Source organism: Coregonus lavaretus (genome assembly GCF_964263955.1).
Source record: "Coregonus lavaretus genome assembly, chromosome: 5".
Lineage (NCBI taxonomy): Eukaryota > Metazoa > Chordata > Actinopteri > Salmoniformes > Salmonidae > Coregonus > Coregonus lavaretus.
The window spans coordinates 46,515,239-46,536,064 of NC_139992.1; the positions used below are offsets into that span (position 1 = coordinate 46,515,239).

Consider the following 20,826-nt stretch of genomic DNA (forward strand, 5'->3'; position numbering starts at 1 on the left):
TCATATCTTTGGCATTGGTCCCAGTTCAGCATTTCTCAGGAGTGTCATAGTGACAGCGTGATAATTACGTTGCCTGAGTGTTGTTTGGAGCATTTTATGATAATGGGCTACTTTTTCTAGTTGACTGAGAGAACACACAACAACAGAATGATGCTCAGCTCCCAGCTGCCACTTTGTGTCATATGATTGTAGTGAAACTAAAGTGTGCGTGCATGCATGACGGACTGATTAAAGTCAGCCTGTGAAATCTCTCTCTTTCTGTCTTCTGTTCTCTCTCTCACTGTCATACCCTTCATTTACAGGCTTCATTTTCCTACTCATGGAAAGAAATGAGTAAGCTAGTTGTCCTTGTGTGTGTTCGTTCGTACAGTATGTAGGCTAATAGCCCCACTAGGCCGTGCTGAAGCCAGGGGATCAGAGTATTAAGTCTGCCCCACACAGGGTTCTCTACACGTGGTACCCCCCTCCATCTTTCCAGTGCCCTTGGACGGACGGACGGACGGACGGACCCACCCACCCACCCACCCACCCAGGACGAGAAAGTAAAACGTGTTTTTAATGCAATTAACAGAGCCAGTCTGTAACAGCCAGTCTGCTGTGTGTTTCAGCCCCTGAGGACTGTGGGTACAGAGGGCAGCAGCAGCCATGTCCGGCTCCTATGATGACTCCATGATCGACGTCTCCAGTGACAGCTTCTGGGAGGTGAGACGGTAGACAACATACAGTATATCACACACACACTGAAAAACATACAATTAAAGAGCATACGTCATTATATGATATGCACGTAGCTGTACACTCACACAACTCCCACCCTGCCACACACACACACCCATGTCCTCTCACCCCCCCCCAGGTGGGGAACTACAAGCGGACAGTGAGGCGGGTGGACGATGGCAGTCGCCTGTGTAACGACCTGATGAACTGTCTCCATGAGCGGGCGCGCATCGAGAAGTCCTACGCACAGCAGCTCACAGAGTGGTCCAAACGCTGGAGACAGCTTATAGAGAAAGGTAGACACACACACACACACACACACACATTTCAGTGCTCCAAGCAATGAAGACAGGTGTGTGTTCCACTCCCTTTACCCCCTCTGTTCCCTTGGACTCTCAGTACCGCACTCTCCATCAGCGTGAGCATGCATGTGTGTGTTATTATCTAATCATGTGCATCCCCAGGCCCCCAGTACGGGACCCTGGAGCGGGCGTGGGGTGCCCTGTGCACTGAGGCGGAGAAGGTGAGCGAGCTCCACATGGAGGTGAAGGCGGCGCTGATGGGGGAGGACTTTGAGAAGCTCAAGGTGTGGCAGAGGGACTACTACCACAAACAGATGATCGGAGGCTTCAAGGAGACCAAGGAGGCTGACGACGGCTTCCGCAAGGCACAGAAACCCTGGGCCAAGAAACTGAAAGAGGTTAGGGAGTCATACAGACAGACACACACACACACAGACAATACAAACGGTGCAAGCACACAGGCATGCAGATACCCACCACAAAGCACACACACACCATCATTAAATGAGGTTAGATGTGGATTCAGAGTGACGAGCAAGAACACAGAACTAAGAAGCTCAGATGTAAAGAAACACACACACATCAGCTTTACCCTGCATTTATCAGTCCATTGATTTCTGCAATAGCCACGACAATTATTCCCATCACCCCTCAGTTCACTTGAACACATATCTCTGACTCACTGCTTTGGCTGTTTTCAGCTCCTTCTCTCATGGACTAGCTGCTATGCTGTACAACAAACAGGCCATTAGCGCTATATAACAGGCTATTTCATTAGTGTTGGCCATTCATAGGAAGCAGTGGCATGTAACTTTCCGCTGGCCACACAGGCAGCTACTGAGAAGGGGAAGGCCATTGCGTGTCGAACCGCCGGCTTGATTTGTTATGGTGGGGGAAAGATATTGGGCTGCTCTGCTGTGCGTTTGGCTAGCAGTAGTAGTGCAGATGAACTGCAGCTTCTGTGACACACACACACTCAAATGGCGTCTGACGTCACTTCTCCTCTGACCTGGGAGTTCTGGAACAGGCCTGTTTTGTTTCTGTCGCCATTTTAGTCGCCATTTTACCGGGCTGGACGCGACCTTCTTGGTCACTGAGTTTGTAGTGTACCAGTGTCACAATCTGAGACTTCCTGGTGTGAGATATGGGGGGCCCAGGCAAATCTTGCTTATGGCCCCCAAAAGGCTAGAGCTGGTCTTTTTCCTAAGCTTGTCTACCACTGAAAGGGTAGAATCATATTGAATAGTCAACTTGGCTACTGCGCAATGCTAACTTGGTTATCAATTGGCTACATAAGCATGATGTGATGATGTTAACCGCTGTACCTTACCTTCTCTGTGCCGTATGGCAGGTGGAGACGATGAAGAAGGCGTACCACGGGGCCTGTAAGGAAGAGAAGCTGGCCACAAGCCGGGAGAACAACAGCAAGATGGAGAACAACAGCAACCCTGAGGCCCAGAAGAAGCTGCAGGATAAGGTGGAGAAGTGCCAGCAGGAGATGGAGAAGGTAGGGATGGGGGGGGGGGGGGGGGGGGGGGGTTACACTGGTGTAAAATCATCTCTGCGTGGACGTGTGTTTTATGTCTATGTTGTGTGTCATGGCTGGAATGTGACTCTGAGACCATTGAGTATCTGGACAATATGGAGCAAATGTTTCAGCTGCGTATGTGCGTATGCATTGTGTGTGTGTGTGTGTGTGTGCGCGCTTGCCTGTGTGTATGTCTCCTTACCTGTGTGTGTGTGTGCTTCCCTCTATGATCCTCTGGGTCCCAGACTAAGGAGCGCTATGAGAAGTCTCTGGAGGAGCTGGACAAGATAACTCCCCAGTACATGGAGAACATGGAGCAGGTGTTTGAACAGTGGCAGCAGTTTGAGGACAAACGCATCACCTTCTTCAAAGCGCTTCTGCTGGAAGTCAAGCATCACCTCGACCTCTCCACCAATCACAAGTAAGACCCCTCCGCCTCTCCACCAATCACAAGTAGACCATGACACCTCTCCACCAATCACAAGTCGGCTATGACACCTTTCCACCAATCACAAGTAGGCTAAGACACCTACACCTCTCCATCAATGACGAGTAAGACCCCTCCACCAATTACAAGTAAGACCCTTCTGCATCTCCACAAATCCCTAGTAAGACACCTACACCTCTCCAGAAATCACTAGTAAGACACCTCCACCTCTCCACAAATCACTAGTAAGACACCTCCACCTCTCCACAAATCACTAGTAAGACACCTCCACCTCTCCACAAATCACTAGTAAGACAAATCCACCTCTCCACAAATCACTAGTAAGACACTTCCACCTCTCCACAAATCACTAGTAAGACACCTCCACCTCTCCACAAATCACTAGTAAGACACCTCCACCTCTCCACAAATCACTAGTAAGACACCTCCACCTCTCCACAAATCACTAGTAAGACACCTCCACCTCTCCATATCAATTCCAAATGGACCCCTAGCCTCTGCATCATATGCACTCTAAGCTTCATAGCTTGATTTGCCTTCTGATTGGCTGCTATTCAATTCTCGTATATCTACAGGAGTGGCTAGGGAGTAGGGGATAAGTGTCCATTTGGATTTCAGCCTCTACAACCCAGATCTACCTAGAGGGGGGATTTGGGATTGGACATCATTAGGATCTCTCTCTCCTCTCTTCCTCTTCCTGTTCTCTCCCTCTCTAGATTCCAGACAGTTTTCCACACGTTGGAGGACACTATCTCTGCTGCTGATGCTGAGGAGGACCTCAAGTGGTTCCGCTCCAACCACGGTCCTGGCATGCCCATGAACTGGCCCCAGTTTGAGGTACGGGGAGAGGGGGATGAGGGAGAAGGATGGGAGATGAATGTGAGAGAGAGAGAGGGGTTTAGCTCCAATGAACTGGCCCCAGTTTGAGGAACAGGTATTGGGAGAGTATTGAGGAAATGAAAGATGGGAGAGAGAGTGGCTCAGTGTCAGTGAACGGTTCTGAGTTTGAGGTACATGGTGAGGCGAGAGAAGGTAGGCGAGAGAAGGGGAGAGCGAATGGTTCAGCTCCAATGAACTTGAAGGTAATATATTAAAACTGCTACTTTGAGAGAGGAAGAAGGAGGGAGTTCTCCAAGCCATGCCCATGGACCGACTCAAGTAAATGAATAACTTTAGAAATCAGGTTAAAATAGATTGAGCCAGAAAGTTAGTCAGCCTATCGGTCAGTCAGTCCTTCATGTCCTCAGGAGAAGTTTCAGTACATTACAACCAGATCAGAGCGATCCGGTGTTGTCTTAGATTCTCTTCCCCTATTAGATTATCTTTCCCTTCATACGAACAGAAACTGAAAGCCCATAATTCAGCCGAACGTCTTGCTTCCGGACAAGCTAAACACCTTCTTCGCCCGCTTTGAGGATAATACAGTGCCACCGATGCGGCCCTCTACCCAGGACTGTGGGCTCTCCTTCACCGTGGCCGACGTGAGTAAGACATTTAAGCGTGTTAACCCTCGCAAGGCTGCCGGCCCAGACGGCATCCCTAGCCGCGTCCTCAGAGAATGCGCAGACCAGCTGGCAGATGTGTTTACGGACATATTCAATCTCTCCCTATCCCAATCTGCTGTCCCCACATGCTTCAATATGGCCACCATTGTCCCTGTACCCAAGAAAGCAAAGGCAACTGAACTAAATGACTATCGCCCCGTAGCACTCACTTCTGTCATAATGAAGTGCTTTGAGAGACTAATCAAGGATCATATAACCTCTACGTTACCTGCCACCCTAGATCCACTTCAATTTGCTTACCGCCCCAATAGATCCACAGGCAATGCAATCTCCATCACACTGCACACTGCCCTATCCCATCTGTACAAGAGGAATACAATGCCTTGCAAAAGTATTCATCCCCCTTGGCGTTTTTCCTATTTTGTTGCATTACAACCTGTAATTTAAATATATTTTTATTTGGATTTCATGTAATGGACATACACAAAATTGTCAAAATTGGTGAAGTGAAATGAAAAACATAACTTGTTTCAAAGAATTCTAAAAAATAAATAACGGAAAAGTGGTGCGTGCATATGTATTCACCCCCTTTGCTATGAAGCCCCTAAATAAGATCTGGTGCAACCAATTACCTTCAAAGTCACATAATAAATTAAATAAAGTCAACCTGTGTGCAATCTAAGTGTCACATGATCTCAGTATATATACACCTGTTCTGATAGGCCCCAGAGTCTGCAACACCACTAAGCAAGGGGCACCACCAAGCAAGCGGCACCATGAAGACCAAGGAGCTCTCCAAACAGGTCAGGGACAAAGTTGTGGAGAAGTACAGATCAGGGTTGGGTTATAAAAAAATATCTGAAACTTTGAACATCCCACGGAGCACCATTTTTAAATCCATTATTAAAAAATGGAAATAATATGGCACCACAACAAACCTGCCAAGAGAGGGCCGCCCACCAAAACTCACGGACCAGGCAATGAGGGCATTAATCATAGAGGCAACAAAGAGACCAAAGATAACCCTGAAGGAGCTGCAAAGCTCCACAGCAGAGATTGGAGTATCTGTCCATAGGACCACTGTTAGCCGTACACTCCACAGAGCTGGGCTTTACGGAAGAGTGGCCAGAAAAAAGCCATTGCTTAAAGAAAAAAATAAGCAAACACGTTTAGTGTTCGCCAAAAGGCATGTGGGAGACTCCCCAAACATATGGAAGAAGGTACTCTGGTCAGATGAGACTAAAATTGAGCTTTTTGGCCATCAAGGAAAACGCTATGTCTGGCGCAAACCCAACAACTCTCATCACCCCGAGAACAGCGTGATGGCAGCATCATGCTGTGGGGATGTTTTTCATCTGCAGGGACTGGGAAACTGGTCAGAATTAAAGGAATGATGGATGGCGCTAAATACAGGGATATTCTTGAGGGAAACCTGTTTCAGTCTTCCAGAGATTTGAGACTGGGACAGAGGTTCACCTTCCAGCAGGACAATGACCCTAAGCATACTGCTAAAGCAACACTCAAGTCGTTTAAGGGGAAACATTTAAATGTATTGGAATGGCCTAGTCAAAGCCCAGACCTCAATCCAATTGAGAATCTGTGGTATGACTTAAAGATTGATGTACACCAGCGGAACCCATCCAACTTGAAGGAGCTGGAGCAGTTTTGCCTTGAAGAATGGGCAAAAATCCCAGTGGCTAGATGGGCCAAGCTTATAAAGAGACTTGCAGCTGTAATTGCTGCAAAAGGTGGCTCTACAAAGTATTGACTTTGGGGGGGTGAATAGTTATGCACGCTCAAGTATTCAGTTTTGTTGTCTTATTTCTTGTTTGTTTCACAATGAAACATATTTTGCATCTTCAAAGTGGTAGGCATGTTGTGTAAATCACAACCCCCCCCAAAATCCATTTTAATTCCAGGTTGTAAGGCAACAAAATAGGAAAAATGCCAAGGGGGGTGAATACTTTTGCAAGCCACTGTACCTATTTAAAAATGCTGTTCATTGACTATAGCTCAGCATTCAACATCATAGTACCCTCCAAGCTCATCATTAAGCTCGAGGCCCTGGGTCTGAACTCCGCCCTGTGCAACTGGGTCCTGGACTTCCTGACGGGCCACCCCAGGTGGTGAAGGTAGGAAACAACACCTCCACTTCGCTGATCCTCAACACTTGGGCCCCACAAGGGTGCATGCTCAGCACCCTCCTGTACTCCCTGTTCACCCATGACTGCGTGGCCAAGAACCCCTCCAACTCAATCATCAAGTTTACAGACAGCACAACAGTAGTAGGCGTGATTACCAACAATGACGAGACAGCCTACAGGGAAAAGGTGAGGGCTCTGGGAGTGTGGTGCCAGAAAAATAACAAAACAAAGAAGATGATTGTGGAAAGCTTCAAGGTCCTCGGTGTACACATCACTGACAAACTGAAATGGTCCACAAACAGCGCCTCTTCAACCTCAGGAGGCTGAAGAAATTTGGCTTGGCACCTAAAACCCTCACAAACTTTTACAGATGCACAATTGAGAGCATCCTGTCGGGCTGTATCACCGCCTGGTACGGCAACTGCACCGCCCGCAACCGCAGGGCTCTCCAGAGGGTGGTGCGGTCTGCCCAATGCATCACCGGGGTCAACCTACCAGCCCTCCAGGACACCTACAGCACCTGATGTCACAGGAAGGCCAAAAAGATAATCAAGGACAACAACCACCCAAGCCACTGCCTGTTCACCCCGCTATCATCCAGAAGGCGAGGCCATCAGACTGTTAAATAGCCTTCACTAGCACATTAGAAGCTGCTGCCTATATACATAGATTAGAAATCACTGGCCACTTTAATAAAGGGAACACTAGTCACTTTAATAATGTTTACATATCTTGCATTACTCATCTCATATGTATATACTGTATTCTATACTATTCTACTGTATCTTAGTCTGTGCCGCTCTGACATTGCTCGTCCATATATTTATATATTCTGAATTCCATTGCTTTACTTAGATTTGTGTGTATTGGGTATATGTTGTGAAATTGTTAGATATTACTTGTTAGATATTACTGCACTGTCGGAGCTAGAAAAGCATTTCGCTACACCCGCAATAACATCTGCTAAACACATGTATGTGACCAATAAGATTTGATTTTATCATTAATTTGCAAACCAAATCTGAAGAGGGAACACAATGTTTATCTTGGTGAGGAGCTTGACAACTGTAGGGATGAAAACTGCTGCTGGTGTTAAATTGGTATTAATAACTCAAAAAGATTTATGGCTCTGTGGAAAGATTCCATTAGAACTACTGTTCCCACTCCGAGAGCTAGCTTGCCATTTCTCCCTCTAGGTCAGGGGTGTTAAGTCATTTTGCTTCGGGGGCTGCATTCGCTCTTCAACGAGGTCCGAAGGGTCGCGCTGAAAATGTTATATTTCGATGTCGTCAGAATTTTCAAAAATAGTCCCCTATCTATCGTATTTTGAATTTTTGATGCTCCCTGAATGTCTAGTGATTATTAGTGAGCTGGACAGTCAAGAAACGGTATGAATATAGATCTATTATAATTTCTACACTGTTTCGATTTGGTTTTAGTCATTTTAAAGTGTATTGAGTTCGTTGTCAATACACCCCCCTCCCCCCACACATATTATTTTTTACTCAAACCACCCACGGGCCAGATTGGACCCCCTCTCAGTCCAAGCATTTTGTTGACATAGAGTTTTACTTAAAGATATAGTAAGGGCATACTGTGACATGTTGTACCACACAAAAGCCCATTGTGACAGAGTGTGCAATCTCCCCAGCGTTTTTCTGTAATTTGACAGGAGATGCACACAGACACACACCAAACCTGTCTGTCAGGTTGTACCGAACACTGACTAATCAATGCACAGACCGTAACCAAGCTCTATCCAAGAGGAACTGATATCACTGTCAAAACATAAAGGCATGGAGTATTATTCGGTTGGTGTCAAACCATGTTACAAAACAACAGATGGAAAAGCAAGGTATAGAATGGACACAATTATCTTTCAATATTACTCTGTACCGCGCTACACTCTGTTAATTTATCTCCCATGGGAAGTTGAAGTGTTGAATCAGGTGTGCTAGTGCTGGGCTAGAGCAAATATGTGCCCCCTGGTATGGATTGAGAAACACTGATTTAGCACACACTCTTATCCATAGTTACTTCATGTAGGTTCATTCAGTAATTAAAAACAAGCATTTGACTGAGGTAGAATCTCTTCAGACATCGATGTTGGTAGTAGGGTTAGGGTAGAAGAAGAAGAGTAGGAGAAGAGCATTTCAAATGACCATGACACACAAACACCACATCAAAACAACACAACACTAAATGAAGAGTAACATTTATCACAAGACACCTCTTCATGATCACAGACTAACTAATACTGTGCTTAGATGTATTCCTTTGAATGTTAAAGCACTGTTCTTTAAATGGCTGTTCTTTACAAAGAAAATAATGTTCCTGTCTTGTACACCCCCCCCCCCCCCCCACCAGGACTGGTCCTGCTACCCTAGGTCCAGAAGGTCCATTGTAGTGAGTTTTACATGGGAAGGACTGTTCTATCACCATGGTTCCTGGGGGAGGGTCACTTACCTCACTCTCCTTCCTCTGTTTGCATTTTCTCTCTCTTTCTGTGTGTGTGTTCGGTTTATGTGTGCCCATTCTGGCCCTCCTAATCCCTTACAAGAAGCACCTGCAAACACACAAGAAAGTGCACGCGCGCGCACACACACACATCTGATGAATGGCCTCTGCACCACGTCTGTCGAGTATGACCAGTGTGGGGATGTGTGTGTGACTGCCCCCTCCCTTCCTCCCTCTGTCTCATCCTATGGATGTTTATGTCTTCCTGGATGTCTGGATTCCAGAACACTCCCTCTCTCATCTTTCTCTCGTTCAGAGTTCCTCTCTTTAACCTTTCACCCCGTGGTGACCTCTGACCTCGTGTCAGCCCCTATGAACCCTGCAGGGGGTCACATGATGTCTGCCAGGTCGTGTGATGTCATTTGACCCTCTGGGTTCACCAGTCAGGCCCTGAGACTGACCTTTGAACTTCGAGAACAGCAAACTTATTATATCTGTGGGAACAGGGAGTGACTTGGGAAAAGGTAGAACTATAAGTGAAATGTAACCTCCATAGAGCTGTAGTAAGTCTAGGGCCCTCCTGAACACAGCCACTGTCCTTCTGTGGATAAAGTGGCAGTATTGGACCATGTTAAAGTTTGTGTGTCTGTCTGTGGGCTTGCATTGCATAATGTTCTCCTAACGTTGGGATGAGGTTCTGTTGGTGTTGGTTGGGATAATGTTTTGATTCAAGCCCACTCCTTAGCTTCTGGTGGAGGTGTGTGGTGGCTCTAACAATGTCTGTCTTTATGGTGATTGATGTGTTTCTCTTAACCACACACACACACACACAATTTCAGTACTCCACAGCCCTGGTCTTCAGTGTTTAGTCACAGCCTGAGAAATGTTTGCCTAACGTTACCTAGTGAGTGTGCTAGTTAGAGCATCAGACTTCCAATGAGTGTGCACTTGGGTGTAAGTGTGTGCATTATTTCAATGCTTGTCCTTTGTGTAGTATTGTTGCTAAGACAAGCAGTTTCAGTTACTAATGTTTGAACATTGAAGTTGAATCCGTTGAGCTGAGCATGTGAATCATGTTCATCTGTGTCCAAGGGTACATGACTAATCGTGTGTGTGTGTGTGTGTCACAGGACTGGTCCATAGACTTCAACCGTACACTGAGTCGGCGAGAGACTAAGAAGAAGCCTTCCGATGGAGTCACCCTGACGGGCATCAGCCAAATGGAAGAGCAGCAGGCAGCCAAGAGTAGCAGCAGGTAACCACACACACACACACTGTCAGGAAGTGGGAAGACATTTATCAAGGTGCAGTAGATAAACAAACATGTCGGAAGGCCAGTGAAAGAATGTAGCTTCCAATACTCTCTTACCACTGCCACACACATAAACATTCCACACACCACTTCCAAATCTAAACATCATAGTTACTGTTCCTCCACAACAAGGCTCTCTGCTGCTGATCGGGAGCGCTGGTAAAGCATTCCGGAGAATAGCCTTTGGAATGAAGTCTTTCACCACTGAGCTGTTGCCATGGTCACAGTAAACATTCCTGTAACAAGCCCTGAGAATACAGAGCTGCCCCACTGACTGTAACGGTTGCACAATGGTTGTTTAATGGTTGCACACTGGTGAATTGACTCCAAACATGACCCATGGTGTGTATAGGGTGTGTACTGGGGGAGTGTGTGTGTGTGTGTGTTAGTGGGCACTGGAGGAGAAGAGGGGAGTTAATGAGAGGAATGTGAGGCACAGAAAGCATTTGACCCTTTGGTATCCATCAGATGTGCATACTGCCAAACATGGGTCTGCCTCGCACTACCAGCATAAGAGACACGTACTCTGTCACCTCACTTCTACAGTACAGTAGGCTATATCTGTGTCTACAGGGGTGAAGGTGTGTGTGTGTGTGTGTGTGTCGATCAAAATTAGTTGTACTTACAGTGGAAATTAATTTTCACAGCTCACGACAACACAAACAATAGACTGTACAAACAATGGCCATATAAGGAAAAGGAGGTAACAGTGAACATCTTTGTCTGGACCGTAGTATAACCACACTCCTTCCTCATGTTCATGTATTATGAGAGTTGGTCCACATTCCTGCGCTCTAGCAAAATCAGAGATACAACCACTACAAGGGATAGTACAGTCGTGGTCAAACGTTTTGAGAATTGGTCTTCACAAAGTTTGCTGCTTCAGTGTTTTTTGATATTTTTGTCAGATGTTACTATGGTATTTTTTATTTATTTTTATTTCACCTTTATTTAACCAGGTAAGCCAGTTGAGAACAAGTTCTCATTTACAACTGCGACCTGGCCAAGATAAAGCAAAGCAGTGCGATAAAAACAACACAGAGTTACATATTATACTGAAGTATAATTACAAGCATTCCATAAGTGTCAAAGGCTTTTATTGACAATTACATTAAGTTTATGCAAAGAGTCAATATTTGCAGTGTTGACACTTCTTTTTCAAGACCTCTGCAATCCGCCCTGGCATGCTGTCAATTAACTTCTGGGCCACATCCTGACTGATGGCAGCCCATTCTTGCATAATCAATGCTTGGAGTTTGTCAGAATTTGTGGGTTTTTGTTTGTCCACCCGCCTCTTGAGGATCGACCACAAGTTCTCAATGGGATTAAGGTCTGGGGAGTTTCCTGGCCATGGACCCAAAATGTCGATGTTTTGTTCCCCGAGCCACTTAGTTATCACTTTTGCCTTATGGTAAGGTGCTCCATCATGCTGGAAAAGGAATTGTTCGTCACCAAACTGTTCTTGGATGGTTGGTAGAAGTTGCTCTCGGAGGATGTGTTGGTACCATTCTTTATTCATGGCTGTGTTCTTAGGCAAAATTGTGAGTGAGCCCACTCCCTTGGCTGAGAAAGCAACCCCACACATGAATGGTCTCAGGATGCTTTACTGTTGGCATGACACAGGACTGATGGTAGCGCTCACCTTGTCTTCTACGGACAAGCTTTTTTCCGGATGCCCCAAACAATCGGAAAGGGGATTCATCAGAGAAAATGACTTTACCCCAGTCCTCAGCAGTCCAATCCCTGTACCTTTTGCAGAATATCAGTCTGTCCCTGATGTTTTTCCTGGAGAGAAGTGGCTTCCTTGCTGCCCTTCTTGACACCAGGCCATCCTCCAAAAGTCTTCGCCTCACTGTGCATGCAGATGCACTCACACCTGCCTGCTGCCATTCCTGAGCTGGTGGTGCCCCGATCCCGCAGCTGAATCAACTTTAGGAGACGGTCCTGGCGCTTGCTGGACTTTCTTGGGCGCCCTGAAGCCTTTTTCACAACAATTGAACCTCTCTCCTTGAAGTTCTTGATGATCCGATAAATGGTTGATTTAGGTGCAATCTTACTAGCAGCAATATCATTGCCTGTGAAGCCCCTTTTGTGCAAAGCAATGATGACGGCACGTGTTTCCTTGCAGGTAACCATGGTTAACAGAGGAAGAACAATGATTTCAAGCACCACCCTCCTTTTAAAGCTTCCAGTCTGTTATTCTAACTCAATCAGCATGACAGAGTGATCTCCAGCCTTGTCCTCGTCAACACTCTCATCTGTGTTAACGAGAGAATCACTGACATGATGTCAGCTGGTCCTTTTGTGGCAGGGCCTTTGAAATTAATTGCAATTCATCTGATCACTCTTCATAACATTCTGGAGTATATGCAAATTGCCATCATAAAAATGGATGTTTGTGTCATTCTCAAAACTTTTGACCACGACTGTACATTTATCTAGCTATCCCCCTTAAAGGGAAAATACATCTATTGAGCTATCCCCCTTAAAGGGAAAGCACATCTATCTAACAATCCCCCCTTAAATTGATAGTTTACTGCTATATGGGCATTTTTATAATTTGTTCACTTTAAAAGTTGTTTATGGGCAACTAACTATCGAGTATTATTTATTTATATATACATACACATACACACACACACACACACACACAGACAGTACCAGTCAAAAGTTTGGACACACCTACTCATTCAAGGGTTTTTCTTTATTTTTACTATTTTCTACATTGTAGAATAATAGGGAAGACATCAAAACTATGAAATAACACATATGAAATCATGTAGTAACTAGAAAAGTGTTAAACAAATCAAAATATATTTCAAACTTCAAACAGCCACCCATTGTCTTGATGACAGCTTTGCACACTCTTGGCATTCTCTCAACAAGCTTCACCTGGAATGCTTTTCCAACAGTCTTGAAGGAGTTCCCACATATACTGAGCACTTGTTGGCTGCTTTTCCTTCACTCTGCGGTCCAACTCATCCCAAACCATCTCAATTTGGTTGAGGTCGGGGGATTGTGGAGGCCAGGTCATCTGATGCAGCACTCCATCACTCTCCTTGGTAAAATAGCCCTTACACAGCCTGGAGGTGTGTTGGGTCATTGTCCTGTTGAAAAACAAATGAAAGTCCCACTAAGCGCAAACCAGATGGGATGGCGTATCGCTGCAGAATGCTGTGGTAGCCATGCTGGTTAAGTGTGCCTTGAATTCTAAATAAATCACTGACCGTGTCACCAGCAATCCACCCCCACACCATCACACCACCTCCTCCATGCTTCATGGTGGAAACCACATATGCGGAGGTCATCCGTTCACCTACTCTGTGTCTCACAAAGACACGGCGGTGGAACCAAATATCTCAAATTTGGACTCATCAGACCAAAGGACAGATTTCCACCGGTCTAATGTCCATTGCTCGTGTTTCTTGGCCCAAGCAAGTCTCTTCTTATTATTGGTGTCCTTTAGTAGTGGTTTCTTTGCAGCAATTCAACCATGAAGGCCTGATTCACGCAGTCTCCTCTGAACAGTTGATATTCAGATGTGTCTGTTACTTGAACTCTGAAGCATTTATTTGGGCTGTAATCTGAGGTGCAGTTAACTCTAATGAACTTATCCTCTGCAGCAGAGGTAACTCTGGGTCTTCCTTTCCTGTGGTGGTCCTCATGAGAGCGAGTTTCATCATAGCGCTTGATGGTTTTTGCGACTGCACTTTAAGAAACGTTCAAAGTTCTTGAAATGTTCCGGATTGACTGACCTTCATGTCTTAAAGTAATGATGGACTGTCATTTCTCTTTGCTTATTTGAGCTGTTCTTGCCATAATATGGACTTGGTCTTTTACCAAATAGGGCTATCTTCTGTATACCACCCCTACCTTGTCACAACACAACTGATTGGCTCAAACGCATTAAGAAGGAAAGAAATTCCACAAATGAACTTTTAACAAGGCACACCTGTTAATTGAAATGCATTCCAGGTGACTACCTCATGAAGCTGGTTGAGAGAATGCCAAGACTGTGCAATGCTGTCATCAAGGCAAAGGGTGGCTACTTGGAAGAATCTCAAATATAAAATATTTTGATTTGTTTAACACTTTTTTGGTTACTACATGATTCCATATGTGTCATTTCATAGTTTTGATGTCTTCACTATTATTCTACAATGTAGAAAATAGTAAAAAATAAAGAAAAACCCTTGAATGAGTAGGTGTGTCCAAACTGACTGGTACTGTGTGTATATATATCTACAAAGCACAGATCTAGGATCAGCTTACCTTCCACAAACCTTAACCTTAACCATTAGGGGGAAAATACAAAACTGACCCTAGATCAATGTCTAGGGTGACTTCAGATCTCATTAGCTCTCTGCCTGCATTTTGACTCAGTGACCTCGGCTCAGAAAAGTTTAGGGATAGGGAAAATTTGATTTTGAATGGGAATCAATTGTTTGGTGCCCACAAGGATAATGAAACAAGTGTGTGTGTGTGCGCATTTCCATTGTACACTTCAGTCAAGATTAGTTGTACTCAAAGTGGAAATGCATTTTCACAGCAACACAAACAATAGACTGTACAAACAATGGCCATATAAGGAAAAGGGGGTAACAGTGAACATCTTGTCTGGACTGTAGTATAACCACACTCCTTCCTCATGTTCATGTATTATGAGAGTTGGTCCACATTCCTACGCTCTAGCAAAATCAGAGGTACAACCACTACAAGGGATAGTACATCTATCTAGCTATCCCCCGTAAAGGGATAGTTCACTGCTATATGGGCATTTTATAATTTGCTTACTTTAAAAGTTGTTTATGGGCGACTAACGATCGACTATTACCCTATATATAATCTACAAGGAACAGTTGTGCCTATCACCTAAAAGCAGACTGGTATTGGTCTGAGACCTAATATAACATCCTTTTTTTCCTGACTGCTGCCAACTAAAGTTACATTGTTGCCGCCGTTCAGTGTTTATTTGGTGTTTCAACTCCTCTGGGAGAGATTTGGTTACCTCAGAGAGCGTAGTGCCGTGACTGTCAATAAAGGTGTTCACATTTTGTCCACAGTGCAGTGACGTTGTGATTGGACAGATAGCTACTACGTGCCATGGTCCAACTGCACTGTAAACATATGATGTTCCTGGTTGAAGTTGCCTCTAAGCACAGGCCTAGGATCAGCTTACCTTCCCCAAATCCTAACCTTAACTATTAGGGGGGAAATACAAAACTGACTGTAGATCAATGTCTAGGGTGACTTCATTGTAATTCATTCTCACAGCAGACTAGTGTGGAATTCCAAATCTACCCCCAGTCTCTAACCCAAGGTACTTCTCTAGATAACATTGTTTTTTTCTTCAAGATAGGTGTCACTAATATGGTGATGCTTTGACCTAGCCAATCAGAGGGCAAGATGGAGCTATTGCCATATTGCTTAAACCAATCTGATCCTCTCAGATCTACCTGAAGTGTCTAGGGAAATGGGCTGTTATATGGGTCAAATTGGAATTCAGAATTCATTCCTGGTGAAGTCAAGAATTGGAACGTTTTCTCAAACCCAGAGAGTATCAGCTGGGGAAAAGCACTAATAAAATGCTAGTAAAAGCAGAAGAGGAATTGGTGAAGGTGTATAAATGTTGTATGAATGAAAATTGGAATGGAAAACTGGCCACTTCTTATTTGTCAACTTAACATGCTTATTTTGTGTGACTCTCCTAGTGTCACAATGGATGTCTAAAAAACATACGTAACCAGCGTTGCCTCGTCATGTGTTTGTTGTCACAATGCTCATATTGTCTATTTAATTGGTTATGGTTGGACGTGTCACTTGTGTACTCGTTGTGTGTCCATTATGTCCTAAACCCTCATCCAAGGTTTTCGATTCAGCTTTTGCTATGTCACGAAGCTGTCTGGATTCAAGGTGTGTATGAGTATGTGTATGTGTGTGTCACAAATGCCTCTCTCCGTGTGGTCAGCCTGACTGTGCCCACTAGCACAGAGCCGGTGGGTTCGAACCCCTTCGAGGATGACGACGACGAGGATCTCCAGGAGACCATGAAGGAACAGCCCACTGTCGTCAACAACAACAACAACCGCAGTCCGCTCAATGTCAAAAAAGTGGAGGAAGTGAAAACGTTGGTGAAAAAGAGACCCACTCCTCTCCCTGCTTTCCTTCCCTCCCTCTCTTCTTGTTTTCTCTTTCCCTCAGTCTTTGGGTGAATTTACTATTTTAGTGTTACACAAGTGTTTCTCAGGGCTGCACATGTTTGTTCCAGCCAAGCACTAGCACACAGGGCTTGCTGATTAGTTGAGTAGTTGAACCAGGTGAGCTAGTGCTGGGCTAAAACAAAAATGTGCACCCCTGAGAAACACTTCAATAACACACTATTGAGGCACATCCTTTCTGTCCTCTACCATCTTTATTTTTCATTACTTCTCTTTTATTCCTCTCCTCCCTTTTCCCTCTCTCGCTCTCTCTTTTCTCACCCCTCCTTTCTTTTTTCTACCGCTTCCCTCCTCTCTCCTTCCCTTTCCTTCCCTCCCCTCTCCTCTGCTCTCCTTCCCTCTCCTCTTCTCTCCTTCCCTCCTCTCTCCTCCGCTCTCCTTCCCTCCCCTCTCCTCCCCTCTCCTCCTCTCTCCTCCTCTCTCCTCCTCTCTCCTTCCCTCTCCCTGGCTAGCGGCAGGCTGTGTTACTGTGCATGGGCTCTCAGTGAGCGATCACACCAACCCTACATTAGTCATTACTCCTAACAGTACCAACTGCCAAGTCCTGCAGAGCATCCTTTCTGCGCAGAGTACCAACTGCCAAGTCCTGCAGAGCATGTGTGTGTATGTATTTTTCCTGTCTGTGGTTACTGTACAGTCAGATCTGTTGCAAGTTGGAACTTAAAAATACAATTTCTATAGAATTTTGACTTTAAACAAAAGCCTGTCTTGAACTTATATAAACCTATATTGGGTCCTGTTTTACGCCAGGTCTGATATTGACTCAAGGCCGGGCAGAGAAACCGGCACTCATAAAGTCAACAGTGTGTGTGTCTCAGTCTCTCTGGCATAAAGCAGGAACTATGAGATGACAAAGGTGTTTGAGTGTACCAGCTGCAAGGGTCTGACTGTAACCTGAGGATGTGTGTGTGTGTGTTTCATGGGTTTTCTCTGACTGGGGAAGAAGGGTGTTTGTTCATCTGATTACTGTACATCTACCTCCCTCCAGTGGTGGATGGGGTGAACTCCAACCATGCTTTTGTACTGCACTCGTGTCACTGTGCCATTGTGTTGCCTTGCCTTACCTCAGCACTCTGTCTGTGTGTCCACTCCAAGTGGTGTCAAAGCAAACTCACAAATCCATTCGCCAACAAAACCTCACAGCATTGGTTTCCTAAAAAGGCATGTTTTTCCCCCATTGGTTGATTTGAGAGAGGAAGGGAGAAACCTATATGCTTACAGTCTATGTATCCGGGTGGATTCGGAGATGCATTTGCTGGGCCTTCTACGTGTTGTGCTGTACTCTACATTGGTGTCGTTGTTCTACCAGGCCCTCTTAACTCTTTTTGTTCCCGCTTCTCTCGCCTGGCATGCTGGATTGTCCAATCGGTGTGTGAGCAGGGCATGATTGACAAGTGACATTTTCAAATGTCCCTTATATTGATTGGCTCCTCTGTGTCCGTCTAGCGCCAGCAGTGTGGAGAAGTCGCAGGAGTGGTCGGATGAGGAGACTGGGGTGAACCCGTTTTCCATGGAGGACGCCAACGGCGACGGGAACCCATTTGAGGTGGAGCCGGCATCCTCAGTGGTGTCTGTGGCCGTGCGCGCCATCTACGACTACGAAGGACAGGAGCAGGATGAACTCAGCTTCAAAGCAGGTGTGTGTGCTTGTGTGTGAGTGACTGCGAGAATACTTGAAAGACTATGCGAGTGAAAAGTCCCCTGCCCTGTCCCCTTATTCTCTAGTCTGCTCTCCTGTATGACCACTGCTAAGTGAAAGGACTGGATGTCTCCACCAGTCTTCTTTTACTTGCCATGTCCTGTCAGATCAGTTATCTATGACCATTAGAACACAGAGAAAAGTGAGTGAGGCTGAATTGTGAGTCACAGATCATTTTTGAAACTGCTCAACAGAAAGACATGCTCATCATCTACCACTATCTTTTCACATAATAATCTGTCCCTTCCTCCCTGTTCTCCTTTTTGTCCTGAAGGCGAGGAGTTCACCAAGATAGGAAACGAGGACGACCAGGGCTGGTGCAGAGGGCGCCTGAAAGATGGCGTGGTGGGCCTCTACCCCGCCAACTACGTAGAAGACATCCAGTAATGACAGAGCGAAGGACGAGGAGGAAAAAGAGAGAGAGGAGGAGGATGTGGAGGAGGAGATGGGGCAGGAGGGTGGGCGGGGTGGGGCAGGCCTCGCATTCACCCCTCTCACCCCCTACGTGGTAGAGGCTGGCCACAGTGGGGGTGGGTGGGGAGAAAGGGGGTGGCAGAAGGAAGGGGTTTGCCCATCGAAGATGAGATGATGATGTAGCTCTCTCTGTTTTATCTTCCTGGATCCCATGTGCACAAACACAAATCTTCCTACAACTACGGCCTGCTCTCATTGTCAACTTTTATGATGGGACACCCAGTACAGAGTCTAAAGCCAGCTACAAATGCACATGTTACTTAAAGCCATTACTGTTACAGAAAAAATATAAAAAGCTATTGAAAACATGTAAATCTCCAATTGTAGCTTGAAGTTATGAAGATATTGAAGGAATAAACAGATTTAAAAGATGTGAACAGACATGGGAGAGGATATACATGTGTCTATTGCACATTTTAGATTTGATTTTATTTGAAACTACTTTTAGGTCTCCAATCAATCTCTCGGTTGACTCTTTAATTCATTTTTGCTGTAGACAGTTGGTGATACATATTTTTAGTTCTATAGATCTGATTCTATTGTAACACCAGTTTGGAGTCCAGGATGCGATTTGGAAGCCTTGTGTCGAAATAGGGGGAATTTGCAATTGCATGTTATTTCTTGCGCTGTTTTGAATGTCCTTCACCCCATCCTTTTGACAGTAATCGATGTTGTTGTTTTTTTACATTATGAAAGCCATTTGTCCGAAATATCAGAACCTACAACCCGTTTTCTTATTTTAGACTTTTTCAAATCTTTTGAGTGAAGGGCTTGGGATTCATGGCAGTGCCGGTTCTGAACAATTAGGTTTTACACAACAACATTGTATATGATGCCTATAGTTCACATTTGTCAAGTCTCATCATCCCTTTTTTGTATTTTAAATCTGATTAGAAATATACTTTTTTTCTCAGCGAATAGTTGATGAATGAGAGAAACCGATATGATTAATTCTATCCAGTTCTTCCACCGTCTCCAACCAGCTGGGTCTCAGCATTTCGTATTATTCTTTACTTAAATGCTCTGATACCAGGTTGCTCCAACCCACATTTTATCAATAAGTGACGCACTCACCCTCACAGCTTTTAATAAGTTTTCCTGTAACCTTTACCCCTCTGCCTTAATTGATTGTATATTCTTGAATTGTTTGATTGTATCGGCTCACCTATTGATTGTACACGTTTGCTGGTCATTTTAGTATCAGGGACATTCACCAGGGCACATAGGGTTCTGGTCAAACGTAGTGCACTATATAGGAAATAGGGTGCCATTTGTGACAACCGCTATTCACACAATTGACTTCACATTCTGTTGGTAGATTTTTACTTCATGTGAATGTTGTTTTTTTCTTCCAACACTGAATGTTTGGGAATAAGGTGTCTCACTTGAAGTTAGGAGCTTTAGCCCCAGCTTGCACTGGATGTCGAATTCAAAGCTTTGGGAGAATATATTTTTTTTTGTGCCAGCGAAACAATGTTACACGTTCAGCAATAAAAACCACAGTTTTTACTGTTTTTCACAAACTAGAGGGTCCGATTTAATAAAAGTATGTTTGCATGTAAATAGCGAGGAACCTACGAACAACTTAAGCAGTTAAAGATTAGGGAGTTGTGGTGATTTTTATTTGGAAATTGAAGACTGTTAATTTATGAGATGCCTTAAGTGCTTTTGTTCTTCTCTGTCGGACGAAATGCTGTGATTCGGAGAAAAAAAATCAGTTTGTACAATAATTGTATGTTTTATTGCGAATGTCTTGTGAATTTGCTGTCTTGTTGCATTTGTAAATATAATTACAATTTTTATCCAGAGGGGCCATAGCCTACTACGTATGATTAGTAATTGACAAATAACAGATTATATTTTTTCTCATTTTCTTTTCAAAGTTAATGAATGATTGAGACACACACACCCTTAACTCCACCACATGTGCATTACCAGTATTGGCAAACTATATATGGTATAGGACCTATCCCAATTCCCATCTCTAGTATATGTTTCTCATATTGGGAGTTGATGTTATGG

At 44.7% G+C, this 20,826-nt stretch overlaps 1 protein-coding gene across 2 annotated transcripts in view; it reads left to right on the forward strand.

Moving 5' to 3' along the window:
* The window catches only part of LOC311129744 (protein kinase C and casein kinase substrate in neurons protein 2-like), a 34,481-nt gene extending 15,296 nt beyond the window's left edge, over positions 1-19,185 (forward strand). The window contains exons 2-11 of one of the 2 annotated variants that reach the window (XM_084162164.1): positions 609-702; positions 857-1,013; positions 1,182-1,417; positions 2,371-2,526; positions 2,793-2,968; positions 3,712-3,832; positions 10,232-10,356; positions 16,382-16,540; positions 18,078-18,268; positions 18,605-19,185. In XM_084162164.1, coding sequence (XP_084018290.1) covers positions 646-702; positions 857-1,013; positions 1,182-1,417; positions 2,371-2,526; positions 2,793-2,968; positions 3,712-3,832; positions 10,232-10,356; positions 16,382-16,540; positions 18,078-18,268; positions 18,605-18,717 — 1,491 coding nt within the window. In that variant the 5' untranslated portion in view covers positions 609-645 and the 3' untranslated portion in view covers positions 18,718-19,185. The remainder of the gene's footprint in view (positions 1-608; positions 703-856; positions 1,014-1,181; positions 1,418-2,370; positions 2,527-2,792; positions 2,969-3,711; positions 3,833-10,231; positions 10,357-16,381; positions 16,541-18,077; positions 18,269-18,604) is intronic. The other variant, XM_084162165.1, reaches the window with a different exon arrangement.
* Positions 19,186-20,826: the final 1,641 nt, after the last annotated feature.